Source organism: Fringilla coelebs (assembly GCF_963513975.1).
Source record: "Fringilla coelebs genome assembly, chromosome: 7".
Classification (NCBI taxonomy): domain Eukaryota; kingdom Metazoa; phylum Chordata; class Aves; order Passeriformes; family Fringillidae; genus Fringilla; species Fringilla coelebs.
Genome location: NC_140035.1, coordinates 16,273,174 through 16,292,800, shown reverse-complemented (window position 1 = coordinate 16,292,800; position 19,627 = coordinate 16,273,174). Strand labels below are relative to the sequence as shown.

The 19,627-nt window shown below is 39.4% G+C and overlaps 1 protein-coding gene across 1 annotated transcript in view; it reads left to right on the top strand.

Moving 5' to 3' along the window:
- Positions 1-18,740, top strand: part of PLA2R1 (phospholipase A2 receptor 1) — a 36,982-nt gene extending 18,242 nt beyond the window's left edge. Inside the window, exons 12-30 of the mRNA XM_084209723.1 lie at positions 79-281; positions 575-720; positions 1,200-1,284; positions 1,654-1,786; positions 2,185-2,220; positions 2,639-2,796; positions 4,776-4,840; positions 5,184-5,287; positions 6,594-6,736; positions 7,549-7,666; positions 8,434-8,564; positions 9,134-9,269; positions 11,927-12,165; positions 12,677-12,845; positions 13,750-13,890; positions 14,315-14,431; positions 14,873-15,049; positions 15,720-15,749; positions 15,964-18,740. Coding sequence (XP_084065849.1) covers positions 79-281; positions 575-720; positions 1,200-1,284; positions 1,654-1,786; positions 2,185-2,220; positions 2,639-2,796; positions 4,776-4,840; positions 5,184-5,287; positions 6,594-6,736; positions 7,549-7,666; positions 8,434-8,564; positions 9,134-9,269; positions 11,927-12,165; positions 12,677-12,845; positions 13,750-13,890; positions 14,315-14,431; positions 14,873-15,049; positions 15,720-15,749; positions 15,964-16,181 — 2,549 coding nt within the window. The 3' untranslated portion in view covers positions 16,182-18,740. The remainder of the gene's footprint in view (positions 1-78; positions 282-574; positions 721-1,199; positions 1,285-1,653; positions 1,787-2,184; positions 2,221-2,638; positions 2,797-4,775; positions 4,841-5,183; positions 5,288-6,593; positions 6,737-7,548; positions 7,667-8,433; positions 8,565-9,133; positions 9,270-11,926; positions 12,166-12,676; positions 12,846-13,749; positions 13,891-14,314; positions 14,432-14,872; positions 15,050-15,719; positions 15,750-15,963) is intronic.
- Positions 18,741-19,627: the final 887 nt, after the last annotated feature.

Below are 19,627 nucleotides of genomic sequence, written 5' to 3'. Positions count from 1 at the left end.
TAAAACAGAAATCTGACCAAAGAAATCACAAAATTCAGGTGTTTTATTCTGACATTCAGCACTTATTCCCATGTCTAGGTCATTCTGGAGGATGTGTGGCTATGCGAGGGGAGCACCCTGTTGGTTACTGGGAGGTGAAAAGCTGTAAGAACTTCAAAGCCATGTCATTGTGCAAGCAAAAAGTCAATTCTTATGAAGAACCTGAACTTACTTTTCAAAAATATTCGAGTTCCTGCTATTTTGGATGGGAGTCAGAACCTAATCTGCTCAACTGCTACAAGGTACATGTCATACTTGCTTTGAGTTTTTCTGATTCTACGTCAGCTTAAGGATATGCTGTTCCTAAAACATTTTTGATGAGGCATTATTTCTTTCACTCAGCAAACAAAAATTTCCTGTTACCGCCTTGCACTGCATTTAAAAGTGAGAGAAAGTAACAAGGACCAGAGCTATGCTTGAAATATACCTGGCTTTAGTTTGGAAAAACTGTGACTAATATTTGATTTTTATGGGTTTCTGAAAAAGCTGCTCTCTAAAATGAACTACATTTATGACAATGTTTATTTTATTGCAGATATTTCACAACGAAAAAGTTCTGATGAGAAGAACATGGGATGAAGCAGAAGCATTATGTCAAGATTTTGGAGCCCATCTTGCTAGTTTTAGCCACATCTATGAAGAGACATTTTTAAACAATCTATTATATACAATTTTTGATAGGTAAATATATTTTTAACAACAACAAGATTTATCATAATCGTACTAATCTACAATTTACATTATTCCATCCTCTTTACTAGTGTCCAAAGAAGTCCCTACTCTAACATGAACTAAAAATTGGGTGAAATGCATCAGCAGCATTTCAATGTGATTCTTTTTGAGGATGATCTTTGTGGTAAATGTTGAGCAGCTGTTGTTGTCAAGGTGGTGTTTTTGTGAGTTAACATTCCTCGTTGAAATGGAGGGTCTACCATTTTAATCCTATTTTAAATGTTTTCATCTTGTAAAACACAATCTAACATTTTAGTGGGAAAGCAAGAGTCCACTTCAAGGATACTAAAATTTAAGAAATGTATTATGGAATGATATATTGAATTCAAAAAGAAATTAATATGTGTATTTGTACTATTAAAAAATATTTATGAAATGGCTAAGGAAAGAGTGGATGAGAAATATTATTTTCTTTGTTTCTGTTATAGAACAGAAGAGAGACAGTTCTGGATTGGATTTAACAAAAGAAATGCACTTTCTGGAGGGACGTGGCAGTGGTCTGACAGAACACCTGTAATTATCTGTTTACTCTGTATTTCAGTAACCTTTCCAGTCACATCTGAGCATATATTGAACCGAGGCAAAGGCTTTTAGATGTGGGCAACTGCTGTTAGTCATGTCAAAAAGTTGTTAGGTTTCATAGCTATTCACTTATTTTTATGAAGAAGTCTGATACGGGGGAGTTGGACAGAACATTGAGAGAACATGACTATGGACTCTATTATTTGTATTTTACCATCATAATTTAGGCAGTTCTCTAGTTGTTGCTTGGCTGTTCTTATTGTACAAACATGTCCAAATCCTTCCTTTTTCTCCATGATGAGGTTTTTAAATGCTTCATCCTGGGCTGTCAGTGACAGAGAATGAATGTGCTGTTTTCAGGTTGTATCTTCGTTTTTGGAGGACAAGTATGTTGAAGATGACTCAAGAAGCTGTGGTGTGTTCAAAGTAAACAGAACAGTCTTTCCAGCACACTGCAAAGAAAAGCGTGAATGGATCTGCAAAATACCAAAAGGTAGAATGTTAATTAACGTGCACTGCCTCTTACACACTTTACTTGCAACTCGGTAGGGACAGGAAAAAAATATCTGAAAGTCTCATTTTTAGCCACCTCTGGAGCTCTCACTGCTCTTCTGCATGAAATCATGGCAAAGCCAAATGGGTTATTCCACTTTGGTTTGTTATTCAGTTAACAGATCTAATGTGAGCAGTAAATTAAAAAACATATAGCAAGGTTACCAGTTAGTTGGAAATATCCATTCAAAGTTGTTATTCATAAAAACTATTGTAAATATTTTTAGTGAGTGTGGCAATTATTTTATTTTATTCCGCATTTAACTCCCTTTTTTCTCCCTGAACAAGAAGAGCAATATTCTTAATGATTTTTTTGTTTGTTTTGGCGTTTTTTTGCAGGTGTCAAACCAATGAGTCCAGTTTGGTACACAGCTGGTATGAAAATATTTTCTTTTTTTCTACTGTTCTTGAAACAATATCACTTGGACATACAATTTAAGCCTTTGTTAAAAATAAAATAACTAAAATATTCTTTGTTAAAAATTGACAGTAAGGAACTCTGTGGGAACTATTTGTTAGAGATCAAATCCACCACTGTTGTTTAGGATACCAGAGCATCAGATACTTCTCTTGATATCACTGCAGTCTCAGGGGATAGTGTATTAGGAAAAAAAAAACCTCATAGTCCATTTTTTGTCATCACAAATTGATATATTATATATGGTTCAGCTGTTCCTAGTGGTGTATTTGTCCTCTGACATGTGGCTGCAGGCAGACCATAGGTAAAAAAAGATGAGACTTGAAATGAGATTTTTACCCCTGCACACCACTGACTCTTTTGCTCATTTTCTAGAATTGCCTTGGTCATACTATCAAGGAGCAGAATATCTTTTCCATGTCAGCCCTGCAGAATGGGAAACCTGTAAGTTTGTCTGTGGCTGGCTTCGTGGTGGATTGGCAATAATAAATTCTTCTGGTGAACAAACCTTTATTCAAAATAAAATAAGGAAGGTAAGAAAGAGCACCCCTTTTGAAAAATAAACCCTCAGTCTATTCTCTGTCATATCTTTCAGAGAATCTGTCTCCTGTTATTCCAGGTAGAATCTGAAAGACATTTTACTTTATAAATAATGTTCTTGCTGCCTTCATTTCCCATCTCTCTCCCTGAAGCCCTATTTAGCATAAGAAGTCAACAACATTTCAAATCTGCAGGATCAGCTCTACTATTGAGCAGGTTGATCAATCTGCCTCAAAAGACCCAAGGGGAGCTAAAGGCAGATTCCTAACCCAAAGTTGGGAAGGTAATTGGGGGCAAACAGAAAAGTGCGTTTTATGTGTGGTGCTCATCCCTCTCTGCGTCTTCCTCTCTGTCCACGGGGAGCTGTCATGGTTCCTCACATTCAAACAGTGTTTCTGTCCACAGATTTGTATTATGTCTACTGAATTTACCCCCCTTGTGACTATGGATTTTTTTATGGGGAGAAAAAAGACATTTTCCTCTAAATTTCCTCCTCTGGTTTACAGCAGAATTTCTCTAGAACCTTTCTGATGTAACAGCTTTGAAAGTGAGGAAGAGCTTCACAAGCAGATGAATTCCCAAGAAACTGAGTCCTGAGTCTGTTTCCTTTTAGGTGTTCTCAGTAAAACCAAAATAAGAACAATTTTAAAAATTAATGCAAATATTCTGTCTGCCTTACTGAGGACAAAATTGTACAGCTGTAATGTATCAGGATATTGTAGTGTAATCCTTAAAACAACTTCTAGTTCTGGGTAGAAAAGCTCTTGACCCACACTTATTGTGTACAGGCCTTCTCTGGTTTTAACTTGTAACAGAAAGCATAAATAGATTTGTGTTGTAGTAATATGGGGTCTTTCAGTTTCCAAGGAATTATGTATAATTTTTATCTTCTATTTAAGTAATTTTATATTAAACCATGATGAAATAGATTTAAACCAATAGATAATGGCAGAAAAAGCTTTTAATGAAAAGCAACATAACTGGCTATGCTGTTTTGTCTAATTTCTTAGCACGGAATTTGGAATCACATTTTTCACTATTTCTTTAAAAACTGTAATATGTAGGCTGAGTGCTGTGATTAGAAAACTTAAACTCAGAGGCCAGGCAATACCAAATCAGAGAACATTCCAGAGTCTTTTGTCAGAAATGTGTTTTCTTCATTTGATATTGCTAAATAAGATGTGAGCTGAAGAAATCCTAACTGTAACCTGAAGGACAGTGTGGAGGCACAGCGCAGGCTGGACATCAGTTCTTTCTGATAGAAATTAAATGCTTTACTGATACAGGGTGGCTTCTCTGGTGTCCTGTACATCAAACTTTTTGTTTTTTCTTCTTCCAAAAGCCCCCAAACTGTGATTCAGTGGCTAACCCTGAAGTGAAACCAGTTCATAGCTGAAACAGTTCAACAAAGCAACAACACATGGCTTTGGAATTACATTATTTCCATGGCTTTTCAAAAACACTTGGCCTCTTAGAAACAAAGGTCTAGATCCTTTCATGAGAATGGCAATCAATTTGGAAAGCATCTCAAGAATACTCTGGTATGAGCCGTACAAAGTCAGTAAATGTTCAGAAAGCATTTTGGAAACATTGAGGATCAGCACTATATTACTGCTTAAAGGAAATATTTGCTATTGTTTCATTTTAGGAATTGGGGGAAAACAAATTATGGTCTAACATGACAGTCTTTTCAAATCAGATAGGCTGTAAATTCTTAAAAACTGTAAATTCCTGGGTTGCAGAAGACACATCAGCAATCCTGTGGAAATATGGGAGCTAACTCATGCTCTACTCAAGTGAATAATCCCCCTGAAGTTCCATGAATTAACATGGGCAGGATTTAGCACCTGTTCTTCCCACTGGAACCCAATTGAGATGCTACTTGAATACACAGTCTGACCGTAGGAGTTTGTTAATGCGTTGGTGGAAGGGCAACAACATCTAAACACATGGCAAAACGTTTCTTTTCTAGCTCTCGAGCGCTGATGTTCACTGGTGGATTGGATTGCACGCAGAAAACCTCAGCCATGCGTTTCGGTAAGAACTCGTGTGTGCCACGGGGCTGTGGGTTGTGCTTGGCGTGCCCTGTCCCACCATGATGGGCCACAGCAGTTTGGTGACTGAGTGGGATATTCAAGAGAAAATTTCAGTTCTCATTAAATATCAGTCAGGGTAATATTGCTCTTAATTTATCTCCACATTGCAGTATTCCTTCTGGCAAGGTTGTGAAAGACATTTATATTGACCTTGGTCACAGTGGTTGTTTATTTTCTTTCTTCTCCCTTGCATCTCCTTTTGAACCCTTTGATGGAGTGTGTGAATTTAGGTAAGGATAGGAAAAAGGAAAAAGTGAAACTTAATTCTTAATATTTCTGTGCAGCTGGAGAGATGAATCACCAGTAACATACCAGAACTGGGATGAAGGCAGGGAAAGAGATCTGCAGAAACCAGGGAAAAGATGTGGCTTCATTTCGTCACAAACAGGTTTCTTTTCTATTTCCTTTTGCTGCAGTAATTGTAACTAGATTCTGTTGTTGGCCAAAGGGTTTATATTTTTTACATTGCTTTTAAGAAATGCAATCTGTAATAAAGTCCTGTTCCATGGTTATAACTTGCATGACTGCTTCTGTGATTAAGGAAAGAATAGTGAAATATCATTAACATGCTCAGGTTATCTTATATTATTGTATTATTATATCATATTATATTAATACTTACAGCCCTCTAATGTCAAAACACAAAGATTCCAGTGATATTGATACCTCAGTTTTATTTGGGCTTTTATGTGGAACAGCAATAATGTTAATGCATTGCTGGTGTTCACAGTTTTCTCATAACCAAATGACCCACATGGACTTGGCAACAATTTTTCCTACATCTATAAGCTGTTTTTCTACCAGCACATGACTTAAAGTACTCAGGTTTCTACCTTATTTTTGATCCCATAGCCAATCTGCTGAGGGATTTTTGGGTACCATAATTTTGGTGCTAGCCTTTCAATCATGGCAAAGTTCTATATTTTACTAGAATGTTAAAAAAAAAGTTGCAGTACTGCTGGTTTAGTGACTTCTATAATTTTCCAGTGTCTGTTTTCTGATGATCTGCAAGTCATATGATAAAATAAACAAGTCAGGTTTTAAGGAAAATAAAAATAGCCAGCTTTGTATTTGTGAGAAGAGCTGAAAAAGATTAATGCAGCTGCAGTCTTGTAATCCCAGGCTTGAAAGTCAAAACTGAAAAAACATAAGACCTTCTTTTTTTCCACACATAATCTTGGGGTTTTGATTCATGACTTATGAATGCTTGAATTTGCCATTGCCATGTTTAATATCAGATAAAAGGAAGAGATGCCCACTCTCCCCCCTCAGCTGGCCAAAGGTGGGAACTGGCCAAAAATTTGTTGAGTTTCCTGAAAAGTGTGTTTTCCTCCTAAGCAGGTCAGCATTTCATATCATCACCTGGATCTCGCCAAAACTTTTCAATGTAAGGAAGTCAAACTATTTTATCTGGAAGGCATCTTTTTTTTCTTTTTTTTTTTTTTTAATTAATGGTTTTATAGTCATCTGTTATATGACTCAGTGTAGAAGAAGTGGTTTTACTTGATAAAATTAAACTGGAAATAAAAGGATGTGCCCATGAACCATCAAATCCACTGTAATGCAGTATGTCCAAATGTATTTGATGTAGAATGTCTTTTTACTCAAACACTAAACAATATGTAAGCTGTCTAAGAAAAAAACCTTTCCAATTCTCAAACCAACACTGAACTGTGATTTTTCTTTTTGCTCAGGACTCTGGGGTGATGAAAACTGTACTGTTTCTCTTCCCTGTGTTTGTAAACGTAACATTCCAAAGAAGATAGAGAAAGAGATTCCAAAAGACCCGAACCAACAAGGAGCATGTCCCAAAGGCTGGTTGCACTTTGGATTCAAAGTAAAACCTTTTTAAATGCTGTTTCATTGTTCAAAATGCATTCCATATGTAGGACAGAAATTGTATACTTAAGGATTACTTAATATTTGAAGATATTCTTGGTTTTTGAAAGCAGAGCTCTTAGGTTTATAACCACTGACATGGTGACACCAAGATTTATTGCTGTTAAGTAGCTGCCCACACTTTAAGAAGTTGTCTTAACAAGGTGTTAAAAATTTTACTGTAGTTTCAGGGAGTAAATACTCATATGCAAAAGCTATGCAATTGTATTTGTGCCTTTGCCGTAAAAAGCCTGCTCCATCCTCTCTTTTCCACGTATTCAAGTTCCTTTTCTGATCTCAAAAGAGGTCTCTAACCCCTTGATGTGCTAAATGGATCCCTAATTGCTGCTGTCCTCTGAAACATGCTGTTTCAAATGGGCTTCATTAAAGGTAATTATAAGCCAAAGTGAATTTGCGATTGAGGGTCAAAAGGTAACGATTTCATCTGGCTTCTCTTAAATGCCCAAGTTCCTTATTAGCAACATGCATTGAGGTGCCTGAATTTGTCCCAGCTCACTGCAGTGACTGCAAGGGTAAACTTAACCTCAGTTGTTTGCCTTGAAGCAACTGATCTGAGTGCAGTCCAGATCACAGCTGAAAACTAACCCTGAGCATGCTGGAGATGTCCATGGCAGGACAGAAACCAGGGAAATATTTAACACTCAGTAACAGCATATGAAATGTTTTAGTGACCACTCTCAGTGATTGACAAGTGGCTGGAGGAAAGCAAACACAGCAAGTTTGGTTGGTTGGTTTTGTTTTTTGAAACAGTGCTTTTTAATACAAGTTCCAAAGGATCCAGAACATCTGAGAAACTGGTACTCTGCACAGGAATTCTGCAGTAACTATGATGGGTCACTTGCTGTCCTGGAAGATGAACTGGAGCAAGGTAGAGTGCTGGAAATATTGTTAAATAAATAACACATCATTAGGATGCTGTAGTAAAGTTTAATCCTGGATACAGATTTAGGAAAGATAGTTCAGCTCTTACCCGTGGTTCCACTGCTTTAAACACATTAATGTTTCTCAGTTTGCCAAAATTTAAAGGTTCACTGAGATATATGACAGGTACATTTTAAGGAATAATTGCAAATTCTTTTGTGTTTACCATGCTTTAAAAATACTCCCAAAAATGGAATACCCATTTAAAAATTTGCAATTTAAAATTTCTACCTTATTATCTCATTTTTATCTTTCAGTAGTACTTAAAATCTTATCTGTAGTGTAGCACCAGGCTGGAACTGTCAGAGAAATTAATGCCAGCACATTTGAAAATATTTATGAACAAAAACCTGTAGTTGAATTTCACACACACTTGTAAAACCACTTATTTGGATGTGGGAGGAATCTCACTGGCCATCTTTAGTTAAAAAATTTTCAACTAAACCTGGGAAAAGCTTCTTCAGCTGGACTGTATAGTGGTTGGGCTGGTATTATTAGCTGATGGACTAGATCCTAACCCAATTGAAATTAATTAATTTAACTGAGTTTCTAGTTAGATGATAATGAAAGGCCCCTCATTCTTATTTGCTAGTAATTGTGTAACATCATTGATTGGAAATTATTTTTTTCAATGCTTTGGTGTGTTGCAAGAGACTTCACCTATCCCTAAATGCTTACTGGTCTATTTTATTTTGTTTCTGTTTAATTTTGAAGCTTTCATAACAATGAATCTATATGGGTGGAAAACAAGTGTTTGGATCGGTTTCCAGAGTGACGATTATGAAAAATGGTTGAATGAAAATCGTCAGATGTATTCTAACTGGTCACCAGTTGAACTAGTGGATGTGAGTATTTTCAGGGGGGTTGTGACAGTGAGAAGTTGGTTTTATCCATAAAAATCATGACTTCCATAAGTCAGGGCCAAAGCTGTTACAGCAGTTTAGGCTGCTCTTAATTTTTGCAGCTTCGAAGAGCTGTGGGTTCAGATTTACAGGCACAACTAGAAGTAGCAAACAAGGCACCATTGAGACAGACATTCACTTAATTTGTGGCTCCACTCACATTCTCCTGCAGCTGGTTTTAAGCAGTAAACTTGGAATCATGTGGTTAGTATTACATGCTTGGTCTGAGCAAAGTTTAGGAACAAGATTATTAATTTCCTATTTTAATACATTGTTTTACAACATGTCGCTCCCAATTGGGGTTAGCATTTTGGATTGTTCACTGAAAGCTTGTGGCTTTTTAATTATGAGTTTATTGTTTCAAATTGTATTTATGGGACTGTTCATTGTTCTACCTAAATGTTTGTTATAGAGACTTTGAGATAATTATTCTCTTAAATTTAATTTAATAATGCTGTATTGTTTTACACTGTGTATATTTAAATTAATTTAAGGTTCTGTGTTGATTGCAGAGAGAGCATTTTAACATTCAAGATCAAGTTCCCCTGTGTACATTGGTATCAAATAACCCTAATTTTTATTTTACGGGAAAATGGTACTTAGAAAACTGTCAGAAAAATTACGGGTTTGTCTGCCAAAAGACTCAGGGTAAGGTTTTGTCTTGCTTTGCTTCTGCTCTCTTTTCTTACTGTATGGAATTTCTTTGTTTTTATCTAGAGGCAGCTTTTTATTAGTGCCTCTACAACAAGGAACATAAAAGATTTCTAAGACAGTTTGCTGATTAGACAGACTAACTCTACTATTTAATAAATCAGTAGCTGGGATGTAGAAGTAATTACTAAAAAACATTCTGTTATTAACTTTTCCTCCTAGCTTTGAGCACTCTGTAGTGTATCTTTGAATTAGAAATAGAGATGAAATTTCATATTTTCTCTCATGGCTGCAGAGTAACCACAAAAGGCTAAACTGAGAATGATTTTGATGAAATTGATTTAGGGTGGGGGGTTGTAGCTTGCAACGTTAGATCAGAAGAGACTGTAGCAGATACATCTTTCTGAACAGTGTGGATCTGACTGGCTTATTCTTGGCTTCTGTTTTCTGGTACCACACTTCTCTAATTCTGGTACCATAACATTCTCTTGGCAGAAACACCAAGTGTTGGGGGGGAGCAGGGCTGGTGTTGGGGAGGAGCAGGGCTGGTGTTGGGGGGGGAGCAGGGTTGGTGTTGGGGGGGGAGCAGGGCTGGTGTTGGGGGGGAGCAGGGCTGGTGTTGGAGAGGAGCAGGGCTGGTGTTGGAGGGGAGCAGGGCTGGTGTTGGAGAGGAGCAGGGCTGGTGTTGGAGGGGAGCAGGGCTGGTGTTGGGGAGGAACAGGGCTGGTGTTGGGGGGGAGCAGGGCTGGTGTTGGGGGGGAGCAGGGCTGGTGTTGGGGGGGAGCAGGGCTGGTGTTGGGGGGGAGCAGGGTTCATGTTGGGGAAGAACAGGGCTCCTTGTGTTTCCTCAGGCCAGGTTCTGGTGCTGCCTCTGGGCTGGGAGCTGTGGGTAGCTCTGGAGCCCTGTCCAGGGCAGCCCCTCTGCCAGCAGGACACTGCCAGGACGTGGCACCCAAACAGGGCAGCAGCAGCGCACTGGTGACCCTGGGGCGAAGGGAGGGCTGGCAACTGAGCCTGTGGGGAGTCTCCTTGGCAGCTGCCTCTGCTGGGGGGTGGTTTTGTATGGCTCAACTGTATATTGTATTATCACCCCTACATTTCACCCTAAAATGCAGAGACAACACTCTGCTGCTGCTGCCTGGGAGGGGAGGCATTGCCAGCTGGGAAGCAGAACAAGTACCAGCTTTGGGCAGTGCTTACGTGTCACTCCTAGCTGGATTTTACATCATTTATTGGGATTACTTTTCTGGGAAGTGCTGGAGTGATCCTGCACACGGTGCAGAAAAAATAAATAAATGTGCTTTCCTGCTGGTTTGTTTCAGTTGTATCCCAAACCTTTGTATTTTAACCCCTTGCTGCTGCTTGAGACAGAGGGAGGAGGCATGGAAAGGCAGGAAGGAAAACAGTTGCCTTATGGTGGCCGGGATTCTGGAGAGGATTTGGGCTGCAGTGGGTGCTCAGAGTCCTACCCACCTTTCTCAGCTGTGTCACTGAAAGTCAGGAATAAAACTCTCCAACGCTGTAATTTCAGTGATAGAAAGCTGGATTATTTTATTTCGGTGCCAGGCGTGCAGAGAAGATCTGCTCCTGTTCCATGCCCTGCAGCCAGCCAACAGACTAGTTGAAATCTGTGAAACTTATACATATTCATTACATTTCCCCAAACTCATGCATATATGCTGAATGTTCTGTGAATTCTTTTGCATATTTAAATCACTTCTTGGAGCTTATATTATGTTACATTAGAGGAGGGGTCTTTTGAGGGTCTCTGGTGGCCATTTGGGGAACATCCCATTCCTCTAACTATACTTTTTTGGTCATAGCCCTCCAAAAAAGTTTGTTGTCTTGGAATGACTGCCAGTGATGTGGGCTGGTCAAGATATACCTTCATATATCAGATGACCACTTGCCCACTAAGTGCTGCTGGTTAAAGCTAAAGGAATTCACAAGGTTCAAATGCACTCTCAGATCCCAGCAGGGCAGTGGATCTGAGAGTGGCCCATGGGCCTGGCTGTAAGGCAGCTCAGCCCTGCCCCACACACAGCAGAGTGCTCCTGGGTTAAATGACCATCCTGCCTCCCCAGTGGGACACCCATGGCACTATCCCAAACTATCAGGCAGTTCAGTTTGCTAATTCAGCAGAAAATTTCCATATATTTTTTTTGCTTCCTGCTCTTTTTTATTTATTTTCCTCTAATTACTGTCATTTTCTGCAGCTTTTTACAGGCTGTGTCAGCTTTGTGCAGGGTCAGGCAAACACCAGACCAAGGAATTTGCTGCAGGAAGAGCAGAGAAGCAGGGAAGGGAATAGTGAGACAGCCTCTTGCTGGCAGTAGTGAACTGCTAAATTTGCTCAAGTGTCCAAACAGATGTGTCAGTTCCTGGAAAGATGAGCTGGTGCTTTGCTTCTGCCATCCTGCCTGCATTCCATTTCCCCTTTTTTGAATTATTTTCTGAAGGAGACTAAAAAGAAAGAAAGCAGCAGTGGATTTGAACTGAGCTCTCTTTTTTAAATTTCACAATGCCTTCCTAAAACCAAGGAGTTTTCCATTTTTTATTTTGTTTGTAACAATAGTTCTGATTATTTTAGAAGCTGCTCAGCTATGATCAAGTTGTCTGTTTTAAAAGTTCCTTTTCTTTCCTGTTTGTAACAGACACATCCAGACATCTTATCAATGCATCCGATATGTATCCTGTGCCAGATACTTTAGAATACGGAAACAGAATGTATAAACTAATAAGTGGGAATTTTACATGGTCTTCAGCATTACAAGCCTGCATGGCAAACAGTGCAGAGCTGGTGAGCATTACAGACCAGTACCACCAGGCCTTCCTCACCATCATCATCAACCGCCTGGGATACAGCCACTGGATCGGGCTCTTCACTTCCGACGTACGTAGGAGGCTCCCAGCTGTCAGTGGGATGCTGCAAAGGAGATTTCCCAGCAACAAGCTCTGTCATTAATTTGAATTCACAGAAAGTTTGCATCTAGAGATGAAACCCTGGAAAATTTGAGCCTTAAACTTCCTTTTTTTTTTTTTTCTTTTTACATAATGTGTAAGTCCAGTGACAGCCAGTTTGGTACAATAACTACTGAAAACTAAAAGCCATAGAACACTTAGGAAACACGTGGGGGGAAAAAATGTCTCTTGTAATGTTGACATTGAAATTTCATTGTTTCATTCATAGTAGCCCAATGGCCCAAATACCAGAAAATTAGATGTAGTTTGTAGTCCCCCAAAAGTGAGTTGGGAGGATCCTTGGCTCTGCCTTTTGTTCATCCTTGCCGGGCCTTTAGAAAATTAAGACATTCTGTAATTCTGGTGAGGATGCCACCAAAAAAATATTAACTTGTGTGGTGCTAAATTATATTAGAAAAATAACCTGAAATTTGTTTTGGCAGAACGGGCTAAACTTCGAATGGTCAGATGGGACCAGGTCTTTGTTCACCTCCTGGGAAGACGACGAGTCCCAGGCCTTGGGCAGCTGTGTTTACATTGATACTTCAGGGCACTGGAAAAGTGCAAATTGTGAACAGCTTCTGCCAGGAGCAGTTTGCCATGTGCCACCTAGTAAGTCAGTCAAGGTTTATATTAAATGTTTGCATCTGCAAATGTGTGTACTGACAGTGGAAATATGTGAAAGGAGGTTAATTGGTTAGAGGTTAAGCAATGTTAAGCAAGGCTGGCTACTACTTAAAACTGAAGTATATTTCTCTGTATCTCCTATTTGTGAAACTATTTTTTTCCAATAAAATATTGGCCATCAGGTCTGATATGTAGGAGAATGGAAAGAGAACTTTCATAATAGAAAAGAAACAGGAAAATTACCTACTCTGTCTCTTCAGTGAACACTGTATTATCTATGAAAAATGAGGATTGCTAATGACCTAGCTTGAATGGCAATAAATCCAGTTTGCTGAAATTAACTGTGGGATGGGAGAAGGGAAGCATTTAGAGCAAAGTGAAAAATTTATCATATCTTCACTGATGAACACATCAAAGATTGTGCCTGTTTTTTTTTTTTTTAGTAAAGGTGAGAATATTTTTCTGTATCCTAAAATATGTTGTGTTTCCTGGAATGCTCTGTCAGTCAGCTGGGCTTCAGTTAAAGACAGAATTCAGGTCTGGAGCTCCATTCAGTGCCAGACTGCAGGGTCTTGAGGCAGCATCCAATTCTTCAAACCGTTCCCATTCGGTGATGTTGGTCACTTGGACCCCTGGTTATCTCATGTACATCACTATCAGTTAGATTGTCCAGATCCTGCTGTTGTAATCCAGTAAGGTTTTCCATCAGAAGTAAAACCAGCTGTACTCGTTTAATACAAATATATGCAACTGCTAGATTTTCACTTTGAAAAAACAGAGGCATAACACAATAACATGCCATTAGCATTACTCCAAAACAGTGTGTGGAATGTTATATTAATGTGTATTTTGTTGTGCCAATAAAGCTGTGCTGTTACTTCTATCACAGAAAAGAAACTCAATGCCTATAAAGGCTTATGTTCAGAAAAAACCGTACCCTGGATCAAATTCAAAAACAGTTGCTACAGCTTTTCCACAGTTCTTCAGGGCATGAGTTTTGATACAGCATATGAGGTCTGCAAAAATCAAGGTAAGTGATTATTTTGTAGCTACCAAATGTCATTGTGATATCTTAAATCAACATTTATTTTCTGAAATGACTGAAATCATGGCATATGCTTTCTCTGATTCAAGATAACGTTAGTGGAACTCATAAGCCAACTATGAAATTGGAGGCAGCATGCATCAAAAAAATGTTCTTTTCCATGTGAAAATACTGGTTTCTCCAAGGAAACATAACATGAACATTTCCCGCTTCAAATTTGTTTTAAAGTCATGTGAAGAAAGTTTTTTATCTGCTTGAGCATTTTCACAATTATTATAAATTTAAGAACTTATAATGTATAACCAGACTTGTCAAGCTCTTCAATTAAGACTCACAATGATAACTTTTTGAAATACAATATTTTAATGGCATGGATTTCTTGAAAATTTGTTCTGTGTTTAATTTGAAGGATCAAATCTTCTGACTATTCAAGATGAAGATGAAAATTCCTTCATTTTGGAAGAATTACACAATTTTGGTTATTCTGTACAAATGGTTTGGTTGAACATTCTGCTTGTTACAGACAGTAAGTTTGGGGAGGAATAGAACTACACGTAAGAACCTGGTTTGGGTTTTGGTTATTTTCCAAAAACCATTTTCAAAAACCATTATTCGAAACACTTTGGTCTTTTGAGATTTTTTTTCGCTGATTTGTGCCTGTTTATGATGTAGTAAAAACAGTGAGGCTTTCTGCAATGGTTACCAGTATTCTGAATACTCAACATGCATACATGCATGTAAATGCCTTTTTTCTTTCTTAAAGATACACTGCAGACTGTCTTCTGTGTTAGGTCCATAGGGTGTTTTTTAAATCCTTCAAGAAAAGAAAGTAATACAGTGGGCAAACAGACAAAGTCCTGGTATTCTGTAGTACCATATTTTTCATGTGAGGGTAAATCTGGCTGAACCAGAAATATTTCTCAAAATACTATTCTATTTTGTAATAATTTTTGACTTCTGCCCATAGATGAGACAATCTCCTGGTTTGATGGGTCTCCTTTAAATTATTCTAACTGGGGCATCAGAGAGCCTGAATTTGATAATCTGAAAGGGAATTTCTGCATCAGCTTGAGGACCACAGATGGAGTCTGGCAATTATCTCCATGCAGAGAAAAAAAGGGTTTTGTGTGTAAAATGGATGCAGGTATGTGCTTCCATAAAAGAATGCAATCCTGTCCTTATAACCATTGTTTTACTTGTTCCTTGTTGCTTGCTTACTTGGTGTCCATTTTCATCTCCTTAAGTCTGTCCCTTGGCATTGGGGGAAAAAATACTTCTAAAAGCACTGGGCAGCTGGGGTGACTCTGTTTGGGGAGCACAGGCAGCCACTGCCAGCTGCAGGAGCCTTCCTGTGACATCAGGGTGGCCTCCACAGCCCCCATGGGGAGGGCAGGTCCAGCCTGGGAGAGCTGGGCAGGCACCACAGCAGGAGGAATGTGGGTCTGTGAGAGAGCTCCAGGGATTCCAGAGCCCACACAAAATCCCTCAGTCACTGCTGGACCCACCAACCAGTCTGATCTGCCTCTGCATGGTTCTGTTCATGAAGCTGTGCTTTAAAAAGTGGGAAAATACTGCTGCTCATCCTTGCACAAATGCCAATTAATATATTCCACCAAATTAAAGGGATTTTAAATAACATACTAGATTATGTTTAACTTGGCCAGTAGGAGTAATATTGGCATGAGCCAAATTAAACAAAGAACAGCCTATTCTTGTTGGTTTTAGGTAGATTGTCTTCTCAGTATCCATTTTAAAGTGAATATACATAATAATCTTTGTGGGTCATTTTGTGACTGTTCTGGATTTTATTTCAGATATTGATGCAACAGAATCCTCTGAAAAAGGTAAATTCTGTACTTTTTTTTAATAAGGAATAGTACACATTTCGAGCTGATATTTTGTGAGATAATATTTTTTCACTGTTAAACCTGTAATTTGAAATATGTGACATATAAGGAATAGTAATCTTTTCCTTCAAAGAGCTATATGTTTATATTTCAAGTTACTTAGAATTCTAACTCTATTTGCTTGATAACAATTTCTGTTCTTCCCTGTCAGCATCATACAGTGGGCTCGTAGCTCTGGCTGTTCTTGTGACGTTGGTGATGTTGGCTGCCATTTCCCTTTTCCTGTGGTGCCTGCACAAAGAGAACAACCAACTCTTCCGCAGGATACTGTGGGTCAGAAACGCCTATTTGCCACAGATTAATGCTGATAGTCCTGCTTTGGAAGAAAGCATCCTCATTTCTGACTTTGAGAGAAGTGAGAACAATTAATTGATCAGAAGTAGCAAGTGGTCTTGTCTTCCATGTGAAACTTCACGACCTACAGTGGTTTTCTGATTCTCGGGAGTCCCTCGGAGTGCCCATATCCTGAGGAACCCTCATGGCCATCAGTATCAATGCTGGAGGAGCTCCCTGCCCTAGAGAGCTTCTGCTTTGTGGCAGGATGAGGTGAGGATGCAAGGCAGAGCCATGGAGAAATGTTCTTCTCTGAGACAAGCCAAGAATTGAAAACACTCCCAGACTACAAAGTTCCAACCACTCCCTTGGAGCAGACATGTTTGAGGTCCCAGAGCACTGGACATTTTCATGCAACTTTTTCCTTTGGGAATGTTTGGGCCTTTGGGTTTTGTTTTTATATTTTGCAGAACCTGTTTATGAGCTGGCATTAAAATTTGGCCTTGAATTTAGGAACTCTGAAATATATTCCAGGGATTATGGGGAAGACTTTTTTTCCTGCAAAACGAACAGTTATTTTTCAGACAATAGATTCTTGCCACATTGATTTCCAAGCTGCAGGGAGATGAAGTCACTGGCGACTTGAGACTGCCAGAGTTTTGGTAGTTTGGCCTGTGATGCCTAGTCCATGTTATGAAATAAATTAGTCTAGAGATATAATGGCTTTGTCATTCTGAACTTATTATATTCATTAGAGATGCATCCAGCATCCTATTCAAGATTTAGCTACATCATCTCTCACCTAGATTATTTCAAACATGGAATCCCATCAGCCTTCATTAAAAACATTCTTGGGCAGTATCTGTTTGAAGAGAAACCCCTGTTATGAATCCTTCTGAAGGTATGGAACAAATGACCTTACTGTTCACCTGCAGTGTTCCTGTGAGCAGTATCCATGGACACTCTGCTGAGACCCTGCTCTCCAAAGCTGGGGGAGCCACTCTGCTGTTCCCCAAGGGTGCTAGTCCTCTAAGCCCATGTAGCAGACACTTTGCCTTTCAGTGTTCATGCCAAGGTGCTAAGGAAGAAGATGAATTTTGCTGACCCCTTGCTCTGCTGATGGTTGTGAAGGAGCCAGCTCAGGTCTCTCTTCTATCTCAGTTACAGCAGCCCAGGACAGAAATGTTTACTCTCCCTGGGATTGCCACCAATCCAACCAGTCCTCCACACACTCTCTGAAAACACCTGGGAGCTTTTTTATTATTAAAATTTTATTGCATTGTGGAAGAACAAATGCTTAGCGATGGTTACTTCACAATGGAATTGGTGTCATTTCTGCCATCTCTAAAAGTGGCTGCATTTCTTGTCCTGTTTCTCAGTTTCTTTGTTTTAAGGTGACTCATTCTAAAAGTTTTGCAAGAACCCTGAGATGGAGTCTGTTCCTGAGATTTAAGCAAGCAGCTAGGGCCAAATGAAATGCTTTTACACAATATTTGTGCACATGCACAGGAATGTATGACTGCCTTTTACCGACATTTCACATGGCCAAAAATTGCCTGTTCATGCCATAATTATGTGTAGGGTTATTTTTAAAAATTATTTCATACATGGAATATTTCTCTGCTGGTTTACAGAACTGGTTTACTCTTTCTGATGACTTCTAAAGTTGTAGCTATCACAAGTTCCTAATCTGAAATTTTTCTATCATATAAAATATAAATAGCTTTTCTGTGTACATTCTGTCTAGCAGTTTGACCTCATATATTAGTCTTTGGTAATATTGTTAAAGTTTTGGTTTAGTCCTCTAGATTTATCAATTGGACTGTTTTTATTTGCAGTCCATTATTAGAGTTTGTGGACTGCAACTTTTGAGTACAATTGCCAAATAATCTGTTGTTTATATATATTAATTGTGATAGCTTTTTACCACCAAAAGAAAAGAAAAAAAGCTTATGACCTCTTCTTTCCCCGTGACTGTTTCACCTATTCAAACTACAGCTGGAGGAACTTAAGCCAATAAACCCCCTTCATCACATTCAGTGAGAAGTGTGCAAATGCTGCCTTCTTACAGTACAGCCAGCAGAGTGGCTTTCAGGGTGGTTTTTGTTTGCAGCACTGTGCTGTGCCATCTCTGGGGACATGTGTTTATTGGGTGCTGTTGATAGCTATACAGACTCTGGTCAGATTTTGATATGGTTAATGAAGTTGTATTTTTTTCACTAAACTTGACATAGATGTTCTATCAATTTTCCTTGAGGTATGTTTTATTCCTTAAAATATATCTGAAGGGTAATGGCACAATCAATAAACCTAACCTCAAAGTAGTGATTGTTGATTAATGTTGATGTAGATGACCTTGTATTAAAAGAAAAAAGTTAAAGCAGTGTTTTCTTCCTACTTTGAAGGAAAAGACCCATGGATATTTATTTTTAAATCTTTCATCATTTAACTTTTTTATAACTGCAGATATTATTCACTCAAGAATGTAATCAATGATTGCTTTCTAGTCTTCCTACTGGACTTTGTTATCAATGGCTTTCGATTGCTTTCCCTTAATCAGAGGTCTCCTGTGCTGTCCCTGATCAGAGCATGTGGTGGCTGTGGTTTTGTTGCTGAGCTTGATGACATTGGCAGTGAGATTCACTGTATGATTTCAACGGGGAAATTAAAGTGTGACTGATAGTTACAGCGTGCTGTAATTTGTCTTGAACCTGTCCCCAGCTTTCCTAAGAAGAGAGGCTCTGGTGTCTCATAAGAGCAGTGCCCAGACCTTGCCCTGGCTCATCCTGTGTGAGGAGAGCTGGCTCCAGCCTCCTTTCAGGCTGTGTGACTGGCTGGACCTGGGCACTGCCCATCTCCACACACAGGGTGGTCTGAGCCTTTCCCAGGGCATGGGCGAGGATGCACCAGAACGTGTGTGCAAGAGGGGCTGGAAGGAGGTGGGAGCCAGAGCACCAGCAGTAAGGATGGGGGATGGAATCATGGCATTGCACCAACAGTAAGGATGGGGGATGGAATCATGGCATTGCACCCACAGTAAGGATGGGGGATGGAATCATGGCATTGCACCCACAGTAAGGATGGGGGATGGAATCATGGCATTGCACCCACAGTAAGGATGGGGGATGGAATCGTGGCATTGGTTTACAGACATTCTCCCAGCCTACTGCCCGTTCCTTGCAGTGGTGAGCTGAGGCCAGCAGAGATGAGTGATGGGCTGGAGGCATTTTCCTGCTGAATTGTGGAGGGTGTGTTGTGTGAGAGCCTATTTGTATCCCCCACAAATGAGGCAGAGATATAGGGACTGCAGCACAGCAGCTTGCGTGGACAGCACCAACATGCTTTGCGTGTCCAAGGACTGGGTTCAGCAGGGCCTGAGTAGGATGGTGAATGTTGCAGGTTTTTTGCCATGTCAGCTTCTTTCAGTGTTCTTACCCAAAGAGAAGTGTTACATCTTTTCATACCGCATCTTTCTTGGGTGATGGAAGGGTACCCTCACCAGAGACAAGTACATTCAGGTCAAACTTGCCTGCCAGATATTG